Raw genomic sequence first — 22,470 nt, 5'->3', positions numbered from 1 at the left:
TTTTTTTTGAATTGATAAAAAAATCGAACAAATCGAACCAAACCAAATTGATTTTAATTAGTTTGGTTTGGTTCGAATGGCCTTGACAGAAAAAATCGAACCAAATCGAATCGCAGCTTAATTAGACGATCGGATTGGATGATTTTTTTCTCAAAAACCGAACCAAACCGCACCGCAAACACCCCTAGATAAAATAGCATAATTTTAGGTGCGCGTTATATAAGTGATTTGTATGTAAAAAAGATTTGTACGTGTACTCTATACTTTTTTATATTTGACACTAAATAAGTGTAAATTTAATGCGTTATAAATAAAGTAAGAATTGCAATGCTTCTTAGAAAATGATATGTTATTGTTATTAGAGGAAATCATAAAGTAATAGGTTTTGAGTTTTTTTTTTCGTTTTCTTTTTTGTAAAAGAATTTATATAGCCCATTTGAAAGGTTTACAAAATTTTTTATTTCAATTTTCAATTTTTTAATTGAAAACTTTAATTTTTGATAAAAATAAAAACAAAATATTAAACTTTTTTTCTTTTCTCCTAAATGTAAAAGATAAACTAACATTTCTAATTAAAAAATTTTGAATGCCGACAATTAAAGATGTAAATTAATTTAGCATATGTAAAAAATTGAATTAGTGTTCGATAAAACTATTCAAATAGGTAATTAGTTGGATACTATAATTTGGAAAATTAATCCAATCTTTAATATTATAAGTTAATTGATCTCTTTTAGAGTTATTGGTGATTAACTTTTATAATAAAAACTAACAGTTTACTATATGTAAAAAGCCCAAAAAAAGTGGTATTCAAATCTTTATTCCTTTCTCTACAATAATCCTATTTTTGGTCTTTCTTTTCGGTTACTTTGTTATAACCATTTCGGTAAAGGTATTTATTACATATCCTTATATTATATTCAAACAATGTTTAGTATTGGAATCAATTAATATTAAGTGCCTATAAAAATTAGTCATTAAATTAATTATTATATATTTATATATAATAATAATATTTAAGAAATAATAAAAAATTTATTAAAATAATTTAAATTTATCTTATTTAGTATTTTTAATTATCATTATTATAAAAATGCTAAATAAAACAAATTTATGTTGTTTTAATTTATTATCAATGCGTGTTTTGTATTTTCGAAATATTTAATAACAAAAAAATTTAGTCAAAGACAATTAGAATTTACTTTATTTAGTATTTATTAATTCTAACAATAATTAATAAATACTAAATAAGATAAATTTTAATTATTTTTTTATCTTCTTAATATTATTGTTTATATTTTAACATGTATTTTATATGAATAGCTAATTAAGTAGTTAGTCTTTTATGTCCATATAACTTGGATGATTAATTAATGAATCTATTTAAACAAAAAACTAAAAAATTTAAAAGATGAATTTAAGGCAGGAATTGAGAATTGATAACAATAATTATGATTGTTGTTGTTTTTATTAGAGGTCACATGGTTTTTGTGCTCTCCTAGTGGAACGGCTAAGAAACCCAATACTAAGTTTTTCTATATAAATCAAAATGATACTCTCCTTTCTATGCTAAATTCCAGATTCCAGAGAGGGGCATGCATGTAAGAGAATCATGACTACTTCTTTGTTCTCCATTTTCTGCTCTTTCTAAAGGGTAATTTTTGTCTTAATATTATTATTATTATTATATTATTTATTTTTGCTTTTGAATTTTGTATGAGTTCTCATTTAATTTTCTTTAATTTGCTATTCAATTTGTGTCTGTGTTTTTTTTATCTAATTAGAGCTAAATTCAAAATTAATAATAACATGGATCTTTGTTGTGAGGAATTGATTATTCTGGTTCTGTTGTGAATTTTGTGTGAGGTGTTGAAATTCTAACTTTAATTTGCAACCATCTTAATTATGTGTATCTTGTGTATTTTCTGTCATATGAAATATTTAAGAAACACAATCTTAAAATATCACAGTTTTTAAAATTATTTTAAGGCATGTCAATTTTATTTCAGTCATAAGTATTGTTGTTTACTTACATTGTGTTGTTTTAGTGATATCTTTCATCAATATAATTTATTTAAAGATAAATTATTATTTTGATTTCCAATGTTCGGTTTAAATTTTAATTTAATTCCTAATATTTTAAATATTTTATTTCAACTCCAAAAAAATTTATATGAATTTAATGTTGTTCTACTAGCTATTAAATTTAACTTGAATAATTAACGGAAAAATTTTTTATATTAATGATTATTGGTGAGTGGATTTTACTTACATAGTAAAATCGAATATTATATTGGTTTTTAAATATGTTAATTGTTAATATTAAATTTAACTTAGACGATATTAAACCCATTTAAAATTTTTTGGAACTGAAATAAAGCATTTAAAACGTTAAAGACCAAATTAAAATTTAGCCCAAATCAAAATAATAATTTACCCTTTATTTAAATAATATGTTCTACTTTAGATTTTATACCATATTTTACCGAGGTCTTAGATTGACCCAATAATGATGACAAGATTATCACAGGCCCAAAAAAATTAGCCCCCTAATCTAATATCAAGCTTGGTTAATCCTGAAATATGCAAAACATTGATCATGACTAAGAAAAATAAAAAGGGAAATTGTTGACCCCTACCACCAAAAGAAAAAAAATGTTTTATATTAAATTTATGTGATTTGCTTCCTTTATTTTAATGGTGTCTGAAAATGATGAAATTCATGTCAATTACATATTTTTGATAATTTGTATTGATCTATAATTGACTCTTCTGCTTAACCATTTTAGCGAAATCCTTTTTATTAATTAGCTATATTTCTATTGAGAACATATATATTTTTCAAATCTAATTCAATTAGGATGATTACTACATTATTCTAATTTATGATATGTAGTTAAGAAATTGTGGTATATCTCTCAATAACTAAAATTAATTTTTAAAATTAAAAAATCTTAAAATATTAATTAGATAAAAAAAAGTATAGATGTCTATATATATAAAAAAAATAAAGTGCCGTAGTACAAACTCATTTAATTAATTTTAAATTACAAATACGTCTTTGGGATTTTGGAAATTTTTTAATATAATAACTAGGATGGCAATTTAAATCTTAAAATTTTTTGATATTATTAATTTGAATGGGTTGATTGATTTTACAATTTTTTTATTAGATTAGATAATTTTATAATTTAAATTTTATTAAATTTTATATTTTACATATTTAATTTTTTCTTTTAATTTTACGTAAAATCTTAATTTTTTCTACTTTATTTTACAGAAATGTGGTGAAGATGAGGAGGTGCTTAAAAGGAATAAAGCATATGTTAGCTGCTTTGGTGATGAAGTGTTTTGAAGCAGATGATGGGTCCACAAGACCAACTAGTAGAGGCTTAAAAAACCCTCAATTTCTTGCCAAACAAACAATTTGTATGTTCTTATTATTGCCTTTTAATTTGCTTCTTACTTAATAATAAAGTGTTTAATTAACTTGTTAGAGTTTGAATGCAGTTAGTGTAAATGAGATTGAAGCTCTGTATGAACTGTTCAAGAAAATTAGTTCTATGCTCATTGATGATGGACTCATCAATAAGGTATATACTAATCCCATCTCTCATTATATATTATTATATATGAATCTTTAAATAATGGTATGCTAGCTTTAATTTATTTTATTTCTCTCTAATCTAATAATACTATAATTGGTTGTGAACTGTAATTTAATTTTTTCTTTTAATAATTAACAAGTCTGATTCTGAAAAAATTGGATCGAATTGACAAGTTCGATCAAATTAATAAAAAATCGGTTATCAAATTAGTTCATTCAAAATAGAACTTGATATGAGCAAATTAGTTAAAAATTGAAAAATTAATTAAAAAGACAGACAAACTAATTTTTCTGATTTTTTAGTAGCTAATCGATTTAAAATAATAAATATAAAAAATATTTAAAAAATATATTTCATATATAAGTATATTATTTTATTATATCTAATTCAATTGCGATTAAATTTTGTTTGAATCTTTAAACTTTTTTACTTCTAATTCTATTAGTTTGATGAATAAATTATCATTTATACCTATGAAAGATATAAATCCTGATAAATTTATCTATATAAGAATAAAATGACAATTGTAACCACGAAAAATGGCTTCCATGTGCCAAGAACACTTTAATAGACCAATTGCGTAACCAACATTCGGATATTTTCTGTGGTTACAATTGTGGTTTTATTCTTATATGAGTACATTTGTGTATTGGTACAAATGGTAATTTATTGTTAGTTTGATGGTGTATTCAACAACTTTGAGGAACTTAGTATCAAACACCCTGGCTTATTATTATAATTAATCATTTTAATTTTTTGCTTCTTTAAACATTAATTACTATATTGCAGGAAGAATTTCAGTTGGCCTTATTCAAGACAGGCAAGAAGGAAAGTTTATTTGTAGATAGGGTAAGTAAGAAAAGTTCTTCTAATTTCAATGTAAATTGTTGCAATAATAATGTATGTATATTCATGAATTCGTTGTAGGTGTTTGACTTGTTTGACTCTAAGCATAGTGGAAGTCTTGATTTCAATGAGTTTGCAATTGCTCTCTCTGTCTTTCATCCCAATGCACCCATTGAAGACAAGATCGATTGTAAGACTCACCAATTGTTATTAATTGGAATATTTTTATCAAATAATTATAGATTTATTAAATAAAATTAATATATAATGTATAAGAGTTTAAATTTGTGCACTTCAATATTTTATAATGAGTTTCCTTTTTTGCTTGCAGTTTCATTCAGATTGTATGATCTTAAACAGCAAGGATATATAGGGAGAGAAGAGGTACCTAATAACGTTTTTCTTTTTATGATTACAATCAACGTTTGGTTTTTTCACATTTACCCTAAACCCTACAACTACTAATAATAATTAATCTATGTTTTATATAGATTGATTTATCTATTAAAGTAGATAATATAAGCAAATTTAGGGAAACAATAACTAATAATCTATCAACGTTGGATGTGTAATTTTAAAATTTTTGGAAGTTGGTTGATTATTTTTATTGTTTCCTAACAAGACTGATCAGACATAAATGAAACTCAAATAATAAGCATTATGCTTATTTTTTTCCCCTTATTATTTGTAGTTAAAGCAAATGGTGGTGGCAACCCTAGCTGAATCTGACATGCATCTTTCAAATGATGTGGTTGAAAGTATCATTGATAAGGTCATTCATTCTTCATTTACACAGTCGTTTAATTACATCTTTTTTTTTAATTATAATTTACATAGTTAATATAAAAAATAGGACTGCACACGAATTGAATCAGATCGAATATAACTTATAATTCTATCCGATTCGCACTGTACTTATCGGATCGGATATGATATCCGCATTTTTTAAGTTGGATCCGATCTGATCCTATCTGCATAATTTAAAAAAAAAATATTTTTTAAAGCTATTTTTTGTTCTAGAAAATTTATTTTTCACTTGTTTAAACATATTTATTCCTAAAATATTATCAATAAAAATTCTCTTAAATAACAAAAGAAAAATAATAACACAAGATCTAAGTTTAATTATTCTAAGTTAAAGTACAACATAAAAAATTAAAAACAAGATATCATAAAATTCATAAAATAACACACTAAAATTCATATCACATTAGGGTTTACTTTCTTAAACTATGCTATTTATATGAGACATGCGGATATGCAGATTAGATCCGTGGATATCACTGCCAAATCTGCAATCCGATCCTACCATACTGCAGATCGGATCCGATCTGATCCGATGACTCTGCGCATTGGATAATATCCGTAAAATTCGGATCGGATGTGGATAATTACCGCGGATATGCGGATATTATCCAATCCATGTGCAGCCCTAATAAAAAGTAGTTATTTTTGTTAACATGATATTATATAATTAGATGTACGCATAAAATTATTTTATACTGACAGTATCAAAAATTAAATTATCATATTAATACCTTGCATGTTAGTATGTATTATGTATTATTGAAATGTTTTATAATTATTAAGACTTTATTATTCAGACATTTAAAGAAGCTGATACCAAAAACGATGGGAAGATTGACAAGGAAGAGTGGAGAACGTTTGCGTTTGGCCATCCTTCTCTTCTGAGAAACATGAACCTTCAATATCTCAAGTAAGTAGTTATATACTTATAATATTATATATGTTACCTGCTTTTAATTTCTTCTATGACTTGTATATTTTATTCTTCTAAGTCCTAACACACATTTTCAATTTTGGTATATATGCAGAGATATCACCATCACATTTCCAGGCTTTGTGTTTCACTCACAAGTTGATGATGATGATTGATTGACCCATCATTGTATTTATAATCTTTTTTGTTCTTTATTGACAATCAATATTATATATAAAATAATGTTTTTCTTCTCGTATATTGAACAAGCTAGCTATATAATTAGTCATGTTAATTTGTTATTCCTTTTTTCTGTTTGCTTGATGCATTTGAGAAAAAATATTTGGGAGAAAATAAAAGAGAAACTTTTGGGGTTATAAATTTTTAGTACTAATAAATAAAAAATGTTATTTGTATACTAAAATCAGCGATCAATATATTTGTGTATACATGTATGGTTTAGTTTATTTTCATAATATATTTGTATTTTAGCATGTATTTTATATTGATAGCTGATTTTAATGGCTAATTTTAGTGTACATGTAGCATAACCCTAATTAATAAATATTTATGGTTTTAAAAATTGGACCGGTCAGTTAGACCGACCTAATTGTGAACCAAAAAGTAATATGATACGATTTACTGTTTAAAATAGGTAATTCTAAAATTATTTGCAAATCGTATCGGTTGAGAACGGGAATGGATCATCTCAATTGTTAAAAAAATTAGGAGTCTAAAGTGTGATTTTTAACTCTTTATTGTTCTTTTTTTTATATTTATTTTTGGTTTCATTTGTAAAATTAATGGTAAGAAATCACACTTTACTCTTGTTAAAAAAATTGAGAGGATACATTTCTGTCGAGAAGCGACTGGTCAAACCGAATCAGTATCCGGCCGGTTTACTCCAAACGACGCCGTTTAAAACAAAAGAGAAACGGTTTCTGAATTGAGAAACCAGTCTCCCCCTTTCAGGCTTTCACTCACGCTTACGCTCACGCTGAGATCTTCCTTGTTCTTCCTTGAAAACCCTAGCCTCCATTGCGCCGCCGTTGGCCTCACCGTCGCCGCCTGGTTCGTCGTGCTCGAAGGCCCTACCGTTCGCCCAACGCCAGCGTCTCCAGGTCTTGCTCCAACGTCGTCCGTCCGTCGTGTTCGTCTCCAGCTCGCCAGCGTTCGTCGCCAGCTCCCCGTCGTCCGTCTCCCGTCGCTCTCCCTCAAATCTGTGGTCACTGCCCTCGCCGAAGGTAATGCCTTGGATGCTCAGTCAATGCTCGGTGCTTTTTCTTGGTTGATTGGCTCTGCTCACTGCTTGATGATAAATTTTAACTCTATTACTAGCTTGTTCTTGCTTGTTTTGGTTGATTAACTCGGTTACTGGCTTACTGATTGATGATAAACTGATACTGATAAATTGTTACCGGCTTGTTCTTCCTTTTTTTTCCTGTTGTTAAATTTTGTTAAAGTTTCTTGATGATAAATTTTGTGCTCATTGCCTAAAGGAATACTTGTAATTTAACCACAAAAGGTAACAAATTGTGTATTGAAATGAACTCGCATAATCATCGTCTTCCTGACATTTTAGTAAGTATGTTTTACGGGTTTAGCTCTCAGAAACCAGGTAATTATCATTTCTGTCTGTGTTAATACCATTGAATACTGGAAAAACACTGAAATGATATGTGATTAATCACTATTATGTCAACTTGAAAGTAATTGTGTGCAAAGTTTGAATGTTGTTAATTTCACTTTATGCTTAATACCAACAAGCCTCACTTTTTGACTTAAAATTTAACTGTTTGATACTATGCAATTTGATTTATTGGTTAATAAATCACCTTCTAGAACCTTTGGGATTTCATACTTCAAAACTGAACTTGATTAGCCAAATAAAGTGGCAACAAACACGCCAAGACATGAATATATGTATCCTTGATAGTACATTTTGTCATAAGTTGGTGCTTAATATTCTTATTGATTTCTGAGTGTTGTTCTGTTTTTGTTTTAAGGCTGTGTTTTGTGCTCAATTTTCATTTTGTAGGAAATAGTTGGAGGTATATAAGAATTAAGAAGAAAGACTATCCCAACGGTACTACTCTATTGATTTTGGTCCCCCACAAGCTTGAACATAGAATTGAAAAGAGAAACCTTTCATTATTTCATTATTGGTCTATTTTTGGCATTGCATATTATTGTAGTTTATTTATCTATTGAACTTTCATAGAACCAGTTGTTTATAATCCCCTTTTGAAGTAAAAAAAATTGCACTGCTCACTGCTAGTGCTTGTTTTTCGTTTTTTTTTTTTTTTTTTATGCTGGGTTCAGAAATCATATTGTGTTTTGTGTTTTTATTGAATGATTAATTGATTACTGATTAGCTTTGGCTGCTCTGCCGTTTTGTGTTTTGTGCTTTTTTTGCATAGTGATGTGCTATTGGAATATTATGATGTGCTGTGTTTATGCTTTGGGCTTCATTGTGTTTAGTTTGTGATTCTATTGAAGATTTCAATAGTAATATAATGGATATTTCCGTTTGTTACTTGACTTTTAAGATTGTGCTTTGATAAATCATAAAATCGTAAGACTCTAGTTGATAATATTTAATGTACTGCATTAAATTTGGAACACATTTTAAAATTTATATTAGACTATAATTATGTTTTAACTTGTAAGATATTTATTTATATTTCATTTGTTATTTTATTATAAAATAATTTTTTCGGTTGAATTACAGTTGAAGTGGTTGGACTAATAAACCAGCAAAATAGTAATTAGAGTGGTTTGATGACTAGTTCGGTTTTCAAAACCTTGCAAATATTACACTATTTTTAATAAATAAATTGTACTAATTCATGTGTCTAAACTCCGAGAGATGTGTGTGCAAACTGTATTGATTTATGTGTGCAAAATAAAATTTAAGATAAACATATCTTGAACAAATTGAAATAAAATAAAAAATTTTAATTATGATCATTAATTATAATCACATATATTTATTTTAAAATTTATATTTTAAAAACTCAGTATATTAATATTTTGTCTTTTTATTTCTCAATTTTAGACTATCACAAACATTAGTTACTCTCCGGTAATGACAATGCTTTTAAAAAAATAAACATAATTAAATGATCTTAAAATTGTATAATAATTTTTAAAATAACAAAAAATATACAATTGCCTAAAATATAATATTTGTGTAGTAACTTAAAAAATATGATGATTTTTATAATTTTGTGTGGGTTATTTAATATAGAAGACCAAAAGATCATGATTATCTAACAAAATTAATTTTATTTATTGCGTTCAATTTGAATGACTGAATGAGTACAAAATAATCTTATTTTAGTTTAGTCCTTAATTCACATTATTTAAATTTAGCTCAATAAATATAATTTGATTTGATTTAATTATTAATAAAAAATATCTCAAAAACCTATTTTATTCATAAATTTGTTGTTTTAATGATTAATTAATTAATTAATACATATAATTAGTATAATTAATTTGATTTAATAAATTCAAAAAATAAAATAAAAATACTAACAGAACATTAAAAGAAATAAATTAAAAAATACTACCAAATCAAATTGATATAAATTATAATAAATTATGTGATATTTAAATATCTAATCAAATCAATTAGTTAATACAGTTAATTTATCATAATAAATTATATTTAATGAGTTAAGGCTCTGTTTGGTTGATGTATTTGATGAGACATAGACACAGAGACACAGACATTAAAGACATGGACATAAAATATTTGTGTCTATGTATTGTGTTTGGCAAAAATAAGAAACAAGACACATATATTTAAAAAAGACTGAACTACCCTTCATTCAACCACAAGTTTTACCACCATTATAATACACCTATTATTCCAAACAATGCATTCCATCACCAATAAATTTTTATTTCTTCTAATAATTTTTTATTTCTTCTAATACCATCTTAAATTATCATTTAAATATTAAATATATAATTATTCTTGAAAGAAAATAGAAAATTAAAGTTCAGAATAAAAAATTAATCAAAATTTAAATAAATAAAAAAAATTAAATGTACAAAATTTTTTTGAAAAAAATAGAAAAGTAAATTTAGTTTTAGAATCTAAAAGAGAAAGAGAAAAAAAAAAGATTTGGGAAGATAAGAAGACAAATTTTAAAAATTCAATAAGGGTAAAAGAGTAAAAAATTAATGTCTCACAAGTTGTGTCTGAGTGTCTCACCAAATTGGAGGTACACAAATTTAGTGTCTCCGTGTACATCCGTGTCCTCCCGTGTCCTTCGAAAATCTGTGTCTCACCAAACCAAACAGCATACATGTGTCACCGTGTACCACTGTGCCTATGTCTCAGTGTCTATGTCTCAGTAACCAAACGCTACCTTAAGGAAACAAATCGCTAAACACTTTCATAAGCATGTCACGTTAAAGTGCAAAAACCTGATTTTTATATAATAGAATAGATAATAAATAGAATATATGAGAATATGATACATGACATATTTTAAATATAAAATTGGTATTATATAATCAATTTTTTTCTCAATCCTTATTGCTTGTTTGTTGCTAATTTTTACGAAATTACTTAATAATTTTCACCTATAAAACTATCAACTACCTAATATTATGATTTAATTGATAAAAATGATGACATTAATATTTTTTTACAAATCTTGTTATTATTTATAATCAGGAAATAGTCATAAATAAATTTATTTTTTAATAAATGTTAATTTTGTTGTCAAATTCTATATTACTAGTAAAAAACATTGATAATATTTACTGATAATGTAACCTTCCTCAATAAAAAATACAATGTCAATTAATCCTTTTTATTTATCCAGAATAAAATTAATTGAAAAGGAAACATTGTACACATTTCTTTATTGGTTTTTCAAATCATTGATTCTATCAAAATGAATAAATATATATCTCGTTTACCTTGTAAACGAGATAAACACGTATTACATACATCTGTCTTATTTCATTTATAAAATACATGTAAAATTATTTCGTTTACAGTGTAAATAAGATAAGAGATGGATATTTATTTTGATAATTATTATATTTATTTAATTTATAAAAATAAAAAATTCCATAGCTAATTGCTTCCCCTTGTATTATTGATTGACCCACAAAAAAAAGTTACTAAAGTAGAGCAAAGTTATTTTTCCTGCAATACTAAATAGTGCCAAAAAAAAAGTATTAAATTTATAAAAAGTAAAACTAAAAATATATCAATAATAAGTAATAACCAAGTGAGAATGTTGACCCAAAAAAAGGTCGGAACAATGTCGATATACGAATATTTATGAAAACCTATTATTCTCACCATTACCAAATAATAAATTATTTGCTAAAATTTAATAAAGATGGCAGATTCTAGATCAAATTTCATATAACTTCAAATGCATGTAAGATTTTTCAAAATTAATTTTTTTTTCAAGTTAAAAAATAATTATTAAACTTTAATGTTTGGTCTGGGCACCAAGTAGGAACACATTCTTAAACAAAAAATGAATACATGAATTGGGCCTAACCAATTTCAAAATTTATTTAATGACTAAAATAGCCCAAACCACTAATAAATAAAAATAATGAGCCCAAGATCTAAATACCAAAAGTACGCTTCATTCAAGAGTTGAATAAAAAGACCTCTTTTGTTGAGTTCGGGAATTTTTCAATTCATTCTCCGGAGGCACCTTCCACGCTTTCTCTGCGGTAAGTGATTGAATGAAGCTTAACACTCTGACCCATTTATCTGTTCTTCCTCAAACAAACGCTTTTCAAATAAAAATCCTTTCTTTTTATGTCATTTTCTGTTGCTGAATTTTGATCGTGTCAACTCTGATACTGTGAACCATCCAATTACACCACTGCGTTCTTTGTTTTACCTGCATTGCTCTTATTTCGTTAGGTTAAGCTGAACGTTCAGTTATGTCGGAGAAAGGAGGAAAGGGTTCATCGCTGTTAAGCAAGGGTAAGTGTTGTTTCACTTTCCCTTTTTCTTTCTGCAAATTAAAGTTAGGTTCTTTTTTTGTTGGGTCTTTGTATTTTCATTTATTTACTTTTGGAGTTAAATTTTTCGTTGGGAGATTGGGATTGAGTTTAACCTATGAGGATTGATTCTCCCACTGATGACTATGTTTGAGAGTGTAAATAAATTATGAAAGCAAATGGCTTCAAAACAAATGGAATGGAAAGGTAAAGGACTTGAACATGCATGAACGTGTATTCCTCTTGTTTGGATGCTTAATAATTAATATGTCTGGTGATAGAATGAAAGAGAAGTTTATATCAACCGTTTGGATTTGGAGGGAAGAAAAATGGAGGTTGGAGTTGCTGTTTGCTCCCGCCTTTTAAATTGTTTCCAAATGTACTGTACTTGAGTTTGACTCCTTCACTACATGCAATTCTCCATTTGCTATTATGTTGCTTTGTGAGCAAACCAGAACCAGATATCAGTTCACGAAACATATTTTGACTATGTATGAAGTGTTTTTGGTATTGTATTTGTTTTTATTACTGATACGAGATCATGTGTTGATACTTGGCATTTGCGTATTAATCGTCTTTAGTTGATGATGAAATGCCAATATGTTGTAATATAAACACTTGAGTATCTTTTTTCTTCTTGGCAGGATCCCTAAAAGGGAAAGATGACAGTGCAACAAAATCATCAAAAGGAAGGAGGGTTCAGTTTTCTAAAGAAGGTTAGAACTTAGAAGTTAGAACCATATTCTAATGTCTTGCTACTTCTCTGTGGTGACTACACTGTGCTAAAACCTCTGTGATGCAGCCGGTGCCTGAACTGAAGAAGAGTCGCCTTGTTTACAATTAGTTCTTCTATGATCTTACTGATTTTTTTTTTCCTTTTTTTGGTATATTTTAGGCCCATTTGAATCCGGAATAACTAGTACTGGTTCACCAGCATCTGGCGGAAAAGGTAGGAGTGCAATTGCTGAAGTTATTACTGCCTCCATCCTTTCAGGACTTCACATTCTGGCACATTTTGATTACAATATTTAAATAGATTGCTCGTTCTTTTTGTGTCTCCTCAGTCAGTTTCTTTTTCCCTGATTGTTTTTCGTTTCCAAGGTGAATTTAACAAAGGAGGAAAGGGAGACAAGGTTGCAAATGGAAAGGCTAATGCTTCAAAAAGCCCATCAGACCCTGGAATTGATCAAAGTTGGTGCTTGAATTGGTTATATCTTCTTTATGATTTATACCTGCATCTTGACTCTCATTTATGATCTATCCATTTTGGTTTAGACACTGAACTAATCAAATCTGCATTACATAAACTCTGCCTTAACTAATATCTACAATATTACTCCTATTTGGTTGGCTTATGCAGAACTTCCAGAAAATATCAAATGCATAATGGACTGTGAGGCTGCTGATATCTTGCATGGCATTCAAGAGCAGATGGTCATGTTATCTAGAGATTCAACCATCAAAATCCCTATGTGAGGACACCGAGAACACTTATTTTTTATTGACAAGAATACATCGGTTATTTATAGTTCATGATTTAGGACGAAGGTCTGTTTCGAGTGATCTGAATTTCTTCTTCTTTCTTTGTAGATCATTTGACAAGGGGCTGCATTATGCCAGTAGCAATAGCAAGTACTCAGATTCTGAGTCGGTTAGACGTGTACTTCAGTATCCTTTATCTTTGAAGATGCTACTTGTTTATACATCTGTGCATACTTGTTTTTGGGTCTGTTTACAGGGATAAGAAGCACTAATGCTTTGCTTTATATGACTGTTCTCTCTCTATCTACATTTGTTCAACTTTGTTCTTCTCTTGACTCAAACATTAGGCCACTTAAGGGTCAGGGCTTCTCTGATAATGAGGTATCAATCTCATTCTAGCTTCCTTTTGCTGTTATGTATTATTTAACATTTTTTTAAAGTTTTTATTCACTGCAGATATGCATGATTGCTAATATGTGCCCAGAAACTGTTGATGAAGTTTTTGCGCTTGTCCCATCGGTAAAGGTATGACATCTGTCGATATAAATCGGTATCATTATTACTAATGCCTTTGGTGCTGAAAGTAGTCGTCTTAAGTATATGACAAACTCATTTATCAATTGATGATTATATATTCAATAAGCAAGTGAGATCTGTCTTGGATAAGTAATTCAATTGCAAATTTGATTATATGTTCAACAATCTTTCACACATGGTGGTTTTCATTTTGATTTGAATATGAGCACCTCCCTATTGTTTCCATAGAAGATAAAAGTATGTCTATTATAGAATTCACCAACTAGTTTTATGGCTATTATATCCAATAGGATGATGACATCTTATAATATTTGTGTGTTTCTTCAGGATAAGGGAAGCACTACCCAAGTTCTTCAAGATTCATTGCATCAGCTTTCTAAGCTTAAACAGTTTTAAGGCCATAATGAAAAAGGCTAGCTGGTGAGCCTTTTTTTTCCCCTTTCATTGTTCATGCTTTTGTCTCAGTATTTTTTTGTGTTTCTGCTTTTATTATTGATGGGGCTTCCCTTTTTCCCCCTTTTATTACTGTGAAAGCAGGTTTGCCATTAAAGAGAACCGAGAAGTAATCCTTCTTGCAAATGAAGCATTGTACCTATTACTTTTTGAGTTTACTAACTGGGACAATGTAATTAGAAACTTAATCCATGTTTGAATGCCCTAGACCCTGGATCTTGTCTTGTATATGGTAAGATTGGTAACAAAGGAACTCTTGGTTACACTAAGACTCATCAATATTATGTTAGCAAATTATGAATTTTACAAAAATCAAAACTTATTTAAGCTTAAATATTTTATATTTATTTCAAAACTTTATAAAGGAATATTGTTATTGCAGAAAGCTAACAGGAAAATCGAAAAACAAAATGGTTACAAAAATCAACCAACTTTATGAAATTTAATTTTGATGGATTGTCAGTATTAAATAATTTTATAAATATTTAATTATATGATGTTATATAAGCAAAAATAACTATTAGTTATTTAAAAGAATAAATGCGATTGAATAACTATTGTCAGTGTTAAATAATTTTACAAATATTTAATTATATGATGTTATATCAGCAAAAATAACTATTCAAAAGAATAAATGCGATTGAGTAAAATATTTTACAGTTATTCTTAACTGTTTTTTAATAGAGAACCTAATTCGCATGGATATAAAAACGCAATGAGAAGTTGAGAACACTAGTTTTGGTATTTCAAGATAAAGTACAGTAACAACAATAAAAATGATGTGTAATTTTATTTTAAATTGTTAAACTTAATAAAATATCATTTTTTATTAATTAAATTATAATATTTTAAATTGAGTTTTAAGAATTACAAATTAATCATGAGTTTATCTTTTTATCACCCTTTTGCTCGAATAACATAAATAATACATAACTTCTCTAATTAAATTTTGACCAAATATATTTATAAAAGTATATTAATTTAGTCTATAAATTATGTTGGGATGGATTAAATTAATAAATTTGGTCGGTATTTAATTGGAAATATTAGGTGTCATACATACTACTATACTAGCAATTTATAAATGTAATTAAATTATAATCTTTAAAAAATTAATTAATAAAATCTTTTAAAAATAAATTTAAAAAAGGGTCTAATTTTTAGAGAATAAATAGGATTAGGGGTGCATATAGAGTTGGGTGAAGTTGGGTTCTCTTTAATCCCAACTTGGTCTTAAATAATGAGTCTAATTTTTTAGATCCTTACTTGACAGTAAACCTGGTGAAATGACATTATTTTTTGACCACACTAAAACCGGATCTATATAGGGTGAAATTTGAGACTTCATAAATTTTATGTCAAAAAATTATGATGCACTTATTTATAAAAAAATATATTTATTATCGAATAGTTGATATCCATACGTGAACTTGAATTTCTCTTTAAATTCTAATTTTATGCTTCTTTGATCCTAATTCAACAAATATGATTGAAAACAAAATAATAATCTTATAATTAATATAATATAATATTAAAATTAATTTAATATATATATATATATATATATATATATATATATATATATATCTTTTTTGGTCCCATAAGTTGTAACATAGACCGGGTGAAGCTAGATTCGCCTCAACCCAGATCCAACTCTAAATAATAGCCGGATTTATTTTTATAGGTAGAAATTCAGTTGCAGTCGATTTTAGGTAAAGTTGATAACCAAGAGTTGTTAGATGATTTGACTGATTTGACTAAATTTTCATCTAATGACTCTCATCTATTAAATTTACGTGAAGTCTACTACACTTGAGTTTTCACTATTTTTAAAACTCTTGTCCGATCTAAATACACTAAAATCACACCAAATTAGTCCTAAAGCATTCAGGTTTGGACCGGGCCTTGGAGCCAGGGTGGATAATGTGAACCGCTAAATAGGATACTCCTTTTTCACTTTTGAAAAAAAAAAAAAAAAAAAAAAAGAAGACGAGAGAGAAAAGAACGCTTTCAGCGGGATGTCAAAAAAGGAATTGATTTTGTTTGTATCCAAGTCACTTCTGCACATAGTGGAAACTGGAAACGACTCCAATGCATTAAGCCATTAACACTATGCTCTATCCTTCTTCTTCTTCCAATTTTCTTCTCAAAATGGGTGCAGAAGACGATGATACACTCCTACAACTACAACAACCCCAAGAAGAAGAAGAAGAAGAAGAAGAAGAAGAAGAAGAAGAAGAAGAAGAAGAAGAAGAAGAAGAAGAAGAAGAAGAAGAAGAAGAAGAAGAAGAAGAAGATTCACAAAAGGCAGAGAAATGGAGGAAGCATTACTCATCAAGGCATAGGATACTTCTTGTTGGAGAGGGTGACTTCTCTTTCTCTCTCTCTTTGGCCACAGCTTTTGGTTCTGCTCACAACCTCGTTGCTACTTCCATTGATTCTCAGGGTAAGTACCCATCTTAAATATTACATCAAATTACTCAAATTGATGTATTTTGAATTCTGATCACTGCATTTCAATTTAGGTCTGATTCATTCACTCAAACAACATTTCTTTTGTTTTCTTTATGTTTTCCATTGAAAATTTTAAAAATGAAACTTTGAGGATTCTCCAGGATTCCCATTAATCCGATTTCCATTTTTGAAGAGAACATTATGAAGAAGTACAGTAATGGGATAAACAATGTGAGGGAGCTTGAAGAAAGGGGTTGCCTTGTGCTTTATGGAGTTGATGCTAAGGAAATGAGTCAACATTTCTTTCTAAAGACCCAGAGGTTTGATCGCATTGTATATAACTTCCCTCATGTTGGATTCCTTTATCCAGAGAACAGCTACTGCCAAATCCAGTAATGTTTCCACCATTACCATACCCTCTTTTTTAATAAAGTACTTTTGTATATTACTAAGGAATTTAATTTTTTATGTGCTGTCAGGATAAAGCAATTTTACAAGTGTATCTAATTACGGAACTATATGTCAACAAAAATAACTACTTTTTACATTGACTGGGTGAATGGTTATCTGAACGATAGTTTTACGCTATGAGTGCATCAAAATCAAAATTAAACTCTATTACACATCCTTGTTAAGATCATTTTCTTTTGCTCTGAAAGTTAGTGATGCATGCTTTCTTTTCTGATAGAGAAATGATAATTCTTCCTTGCTCAAAATCTCACTAACATACATCGAGTTCTTGAATGTCATGTAAATTACAACTCATGGCATTGCGAGTGGAATTTTGAATTAGGAGGATCTTTAAGCACACCATTAAATATTGTAACTCTTTTTGATACACTAGGGAGACATGATGACATTTGTGGTTGTAGAATTTGTTTCTTCATTTACTGAACCGTTGTCTTGAATTTGTGAGAATCAAACAGGTTGAACAAAAGGTTGGTGAAGGGTTTTCTGTCAAATGCCAAGATTCTGGTAAGGAAAGAGGGGGGAGAGATTCATGTAACACACAAGGTAGGTGATCCATACAGCAAATGGGGTCTGGTCAAGAAGGCAGAGAAGAGAGGTTTGGTCTTGCAACAAGCTGTTCCGTTCTTCAAGGATGATTATCCTGGTTATGACAACAAGAGAGCACATGGAAAATTATGTGATGCCTCTTTCCCCATTGGAGAATCTAATACTTACAAGTTCAAGCTTCAGTCCACTCTCTAATGATTAAAGGGGTTTATGAGTTTTAGGTTTGGTTTTGAGCATCAATGTCATCTTGATTATGCCAACTACCTTCCCTACCATAAAACTTCATCTGCCAAACTGTGTGAAGAGAACAGAGAAAAAGTAAAAAATAGAAGAGAGTACTTGACTTGCATTTATGTGTATAAAACTGATGGCTGGAATATTCAGTCTGATTCTCTCTATTGAGATTCTCATAGTTCATTCTTCACTTTATTAGAGGAGAGACTGAGACTAAATTAAAATTAGTTTTTCACTTTATTATTCGTGTCACCCCTGCCATCAAATTTCAAAATCAGATTCCAATTATCCAAAATCTAAATATAAAATAACAAAAATCCACTGTGGAATTTGGAAAAGGGATCTTGAATTCTTGAAACTTGATTCTAACCTGTAGATAAATATGTCTCTGTGTTTTCCCGAGTGCTTCTTGCAGAGGAAACAAGAATGGATGAAGTGAGGTTGGTGATCTTTGAATCTTGCATCGTAGAAACAAGGGTGTGCTGGTATTGGAAGTAGTTTTGACTTGAATGACCAAGTTCCGTGTCAGCCACACCATAATCTTCGCCAGAGAGAAAGAAATGGGAGAGAGAGAGAGAGAGAGAGAACCAGAGAACGATCGGAGGAGGAGGGGAATGACAATGGCAAGTCACTGCCGCTGCTGTCATTGACGAAGAACGAAGGAGAATAGGTCGAGGAAGGTGCGACGCTGGAGAAGGTCACTGCTGCCACCACTAGGTTCAACCATACGGGAGAAAGAGAGAGAGGAGGAGGTCGCGAGGGGGAGCTTCTCGTTGCCATCACTGCATTGCTGTGACCTTCACTCTCGTTGAGCTGCTCTGCCATTGTGTCGTTGCCGGAGAAGCAGAGCTCGCCGAAAAACTGCTATTGTCCTGCCCAGTTTTGTTGTCTTTGTTTTGGTGGAAGGAGTAGACTTGGAATTCAAAAAGTGATATGAGGATACTTTCGGAAATAAATGTTATTAAAGTTTTAGTTCTGTCTCCAGAAATTTCAATCCTCTGTCTCTATTTTCTGGAGATACTGAAGAGATTGAAATTCTCCCAGTTTTAGTCAAAGTACCCCAAACAAACACTACCTTACAAAGTCATATTTATGTTAGATGTGAAAACTGTAAAGCAGCTACTGAAGAGCAAACATGAAATAAATGTGTGATATTCAAGATATAGTGTTCATACAGTCTCTTATATGATACAATATACTGAATCCTAGGATGATGCTACAAACCAAAAATGCATTTGAATATTCCTAAGACTAGATAAATAAATAGTATAGTATATCAGCTAACCTACTTTACCAAATCTATTTATCAAATTGAGAGCCAAAAAGTCCCATGTAAAAATAAAAGTAATAGTAGAAACCAACAATGTTTTGCTGTTTCTGATGCAGATGAATCTGAGTCTTTATCTGTAACTCCCACAAGAAAATGGCAATCTCCAATTGAGGGGTCTAAAAAAGTTACCATACCAAGTCCATCAAAATCACAGCTCCTTGAATCTTGCATTTGTAGCTGATAGTAACTGTTAAAAGCATATGATATATTTCCCTTTGCACCAATCTCATTACATGAACCACCATAGTTAAGTGTGGTGCAATCAGCAACACTACATGCCAGTTTCATGTGGTTCACCACATTTGTCAAATCGCTTAAAGGGTCTGCTACACACCATCTAGACGGAAGATACTGAACATTCTTTGCATTTTTCAATTGCTTGTTTCCAAATCCAAGGTTCAACAGATACTTAGCCTGTCCATCAAAAGAAAATATCCCCCAATGCCTCTCAAAGTTTCCGGGAAGTGTGCTCTTAGCTCCTTCGTCAAGTAGACTGAAGATATAAACATCAACAGGAGGAGAATTCGGCCTCAATGGCGTCCCTTTGTTGCTCATAATGTGACGGATAAGGCCTTGGTTAAAGACCCTTGCAGCAGTAATATTTGCACCAATAGCTCCATCCGAGGGCCAACCGATTTCGCCAATAACTATCGGCATCTGACCATATCCAAGTTTACTGAGGGCTGCAACTAACGTGTCGTAGTTTCCATCAAACGCATTGGTGTAGACGTTGGAACCATCTGTTACAGAATGGGTAGTTCCCTCAAAGAATGCATAATCTTGGGGGAAATCTCCATTGTCATAGAGACTTAGAAAGGGGTAGATGTTAACAACAAATGGGGAACCATTTGAGTTGAGGAACTGAACAAGTTGAGTAATGATTTGGGTCAGTTCAGGACGAAATGCCCCTTGGGAAGGAAGCGATGCAGATTCATATGCATCGGCATTGCAAGGGACAACTATCTTTACATAACCAGCTAGATTTGCTTTGACTAAGGATTGCTGAACATTGAGGACTGCAGGCATCACCAAGTTCTGAAATTGGCCATTGTAAGTTGAAAGGAAAGGTTCATTTCCAACTGCAACATACCTATCATAACAAGGCACAAGATGTAAAAGCCTTATAGAAAAAATCAATATGTATTTTGCATACCAAAAGAGAAGAATCTACAAAAGTAAAAGTAAAGAAAAATTTTATCATAAATATCATCTGAATTACAGAAAAGAAAACAGTGAGGAAAATTTCTGCTTTTTGAGCTTGTTACTAAAAAAGTTGGCATCTCTTCGCTTTGACAGCTAAATTTTAATAGTTAATCAAAACCCTATTAACTATTAGTTACTATTTCAAACTACTAATGGAATGCATATGATATTTGTTCTAGGGGGTTGTATTGCACCACCTAGTAACTTAGCTTATAAAAGTTGTAAGAATAAGTTAATATCAAACACACCTTTATGAATTACTCAAATTAACCCTAATCAATTTAAATTATCTTAGTGTTTTCAGAAGTATGTAACAAAGAGTTTTAAAAACCAAATTATTAACTTAGAATAACAATGAAAAATTATAACAATAGAAACACTCTTGATAGAACACAACCTAAGATTTCCAATATTTCTTACTAAATGTTTTTCAGATTATCAAAATATTCCCAGCTCCAACAAATCCTATGAAAGAACTTTAACAACGGATAAGCAAGTAATTTTGGAGATTGTAGAAGATAAAGTAATGAGTTCACTCTCACCAGAGTGCCTAATTCAATTTCAATAAAAGTAAAGATAATATACTCTTACACCTAAATATTTCTTTTTTTTTTGGTTTATTTTTAATTTTGAATCTAAGGTAATGGAATGCATGAATAAAGAGGTGCATAGAACTAACCTGATATCAGCACCACCCTTTCCAATGTAAGAAGAAACATTCTGTCTAACCCACAAATCAGCAGCAGAAGGTGAAGAACTCAAAACTGATAACATCTCATTTGGGATCCCAACCATTACTTGAATCCCACTCCCCATCAATGCTCTCATCACATCAGGCTCAGCCTCAAACAGTTTCACCTTCTGGATCTTGTTCTCTCTAAGCAGATCAACCACTGTAGTTGGCCTCAGCCTGTGGGATGAAATGGTGCCCCAGTTAACTCCTATTCCTGACTCAGCCATTGGAGCTTCCAAGCTCCAACATATAACAAACAGGTAGAGTGCACCATAAAAGAATCTAGGCTCCAACATGTGTACTCCTACCACTTTGCAATGCTTGACAAAGTTGGAAACTTTAAGAGATCATAAGAGGTTCCTGAAGTAGTTTGAAGAAAAAAGTGATCTGGGTGTTGGAGTTTGAAGATTTAAAGCACTCAACAGAAAACAAAACAGAGTGTTTAACTAGTTACTTAAGTGAAGTGTTGAGTAAAGTTGAAGATAGTTTATGGACTTTATAGTGAGGTTTATGATATGAGTTGAAGGTTGTTAACTTGTGTTATTAAGTAGGGAGGGTTTAAATTTACCAAAATGCCCTAAATTTTTTATTTTTTTATTTGTGTCGGCATTGAGATTTTTCAACACAGGTCCCCAATATTATCAGGTGCATTATGTTGTATGGCTCTGCTTAGCCTCGGATTGCTGTTACTAATTTGAATTTAATTTTATCCTAATTTCCTTTTGTTGGAAGTTATATTTGAATAATTTAATCCTTTATGATAGAATAAACGAGTCATCTAATTGAATATTTTTGTAAAAATCTAATTGAATGATAGTATAAATTTTTTTTATTATTAGTGTATTAAAATTAAAGA

The 22,470-nt window shown here is 29.7% G+C and overlaps 4 protein-coding genes across 7 annotated transcripts; 3 read left to right on the top strand and 1 right to left on the bottom strand.

Annotated features, from left to right (window-relative positions):
* Positions 1-3,292: 3,292 nt before the first annotated feature.
* On the top strand, positions 3,293-6,175 carry LOC112794178 (calcineurin B-like protein 3). Its single transcript, XM_025836292.3, has 7 exons — positions 3,293-3,429; positions 3,511-3,593; positions 4,398-4,457; positions 4,536-4,644; positions 4,786-4,838; positions 5,146-5,226; positions 6,059-6,175. Exons 1-7 carry the CDS (start codon positions 3,294-3,296, stop codon positions 6,173-6,175), a joined length of 639 nt encoding a protein of 212 aa, XP_025692077.2. The 5' UTR covers position 3,293.
* A 940-nt stretch (positions 6,176-7,115) lies between these two features.
* Positions 7,116-14,955, top strand: LOC112796061 (DNA-directed RNA polymerases IV and V subunit 4). 4 transcript variants are annotated; one of them, XM_025838317.2, is made up of 12 exons: positions 7,116-7,418; positions 8,213-8,260; positions 12,092-12,154; positions 12,816-12,887; positions 13,067-13,120; positions 13,273-13,362; positions 13,532-13,643; positions 13,762-13,839; positions 14,001-14,034; positions 14,110-14,178; positions 14,518-14,610; positions 14,728-14,955. In XM_025838317.2, the coding sequence occupies exons 3-11, from the start codon at positions 12,112-12,114 to the stop codon at positions 14,584-14,586; spliced, it is 621 nt and encodes a 206-aa protein (XP_025694102.1). In that variant the 5' UTR covers positions 7,116-7,418; positions 8,213-8,260; positions 12,092-12,111; the 3' UTR covers positions 14,587-14,610; positions 14,728-14,955. The 4 variants fall into 4 exon arrangements, with proteins under 4 accessions (XP_025694102.1, XP_072091017.1, XP_025694100.1 ...); XM_072234916.1 differs by having other exon boundaries at positions 14,725-14,955; XM_025838315.3 differs by lacking the exons at positions 7,116-7,418; positions 8,213-8,260 and adding an exon at positions 11,791-11,895.
* A 1,715-nt stretch (positions 14,956-16,670) lies between these two features.
* On the top strand, positions 16,671-18,588 carry LOC112796060 (uncharacterized protein At4g26485). Its single transcript, XM_025838314.3, has 3 exons — positions 16,671-17,089; positions 17,291-17,489; positions 18,024-18,588. Exons 1-3 carry the CDS (start codon positions 16,756-16,758, stop codon positions 18,307-18,309), a joined length of 819 nt encoding a protein of 272 aa, XP_025694099.1. The 5' UTR covers positions 16,671-16,755; the 3' UTR covers positions 18,310-18,588.
* An 896-nt stretch (positions 18,589-19,484) lies between these two features.
* Positions 19,485-22,131, bottom strand: LOC112796059 (glucan endo-1,3-beta-glucosidase 5). The gene is made up of 2 exons (XM_025838312.3): positions 21,561-22,131; positions 19,485-20,768 (listed from the first exon to the last, which is right to left on the bottom strand). The coding sequence occupies exons 1-2, from the start codon at positions 21,908-21,910 to the stop codon at positions 19,655-19,657; spliced, it is 1,464 nt and encodes a 487-aa protein (XP_025694097.1). The 5' UTR covers positions 21,911-22,131; the 3' UTR covers positions 19,485-19,654.
* Between the last annotated feature and the right edge of the window lie 339 nt (positions 22,132-22,470).

This window comes from Arachis hypogaea, chromosome 4, assembly GCF_003086295.3.
Source record: "Arachis hypogaea cultivar Tifrunner chromosome 4, arahy.Tifrunner.gnm2.J5K5, whole genome shotgun sequence".
Classification (NCBI taxonomy): domain Eukaryota; kingdom Viridiplantae; phylum Streptophyta; class Magnoliopsida; order Fabales; family Fabaceae; genus Arachis; species Arachis hypogaea.
The sequence above is the reverse complement of the archived record's forward strand: the minus strand, read 5'-3'. Positions and strand labels throughout refer to the sequence as shown.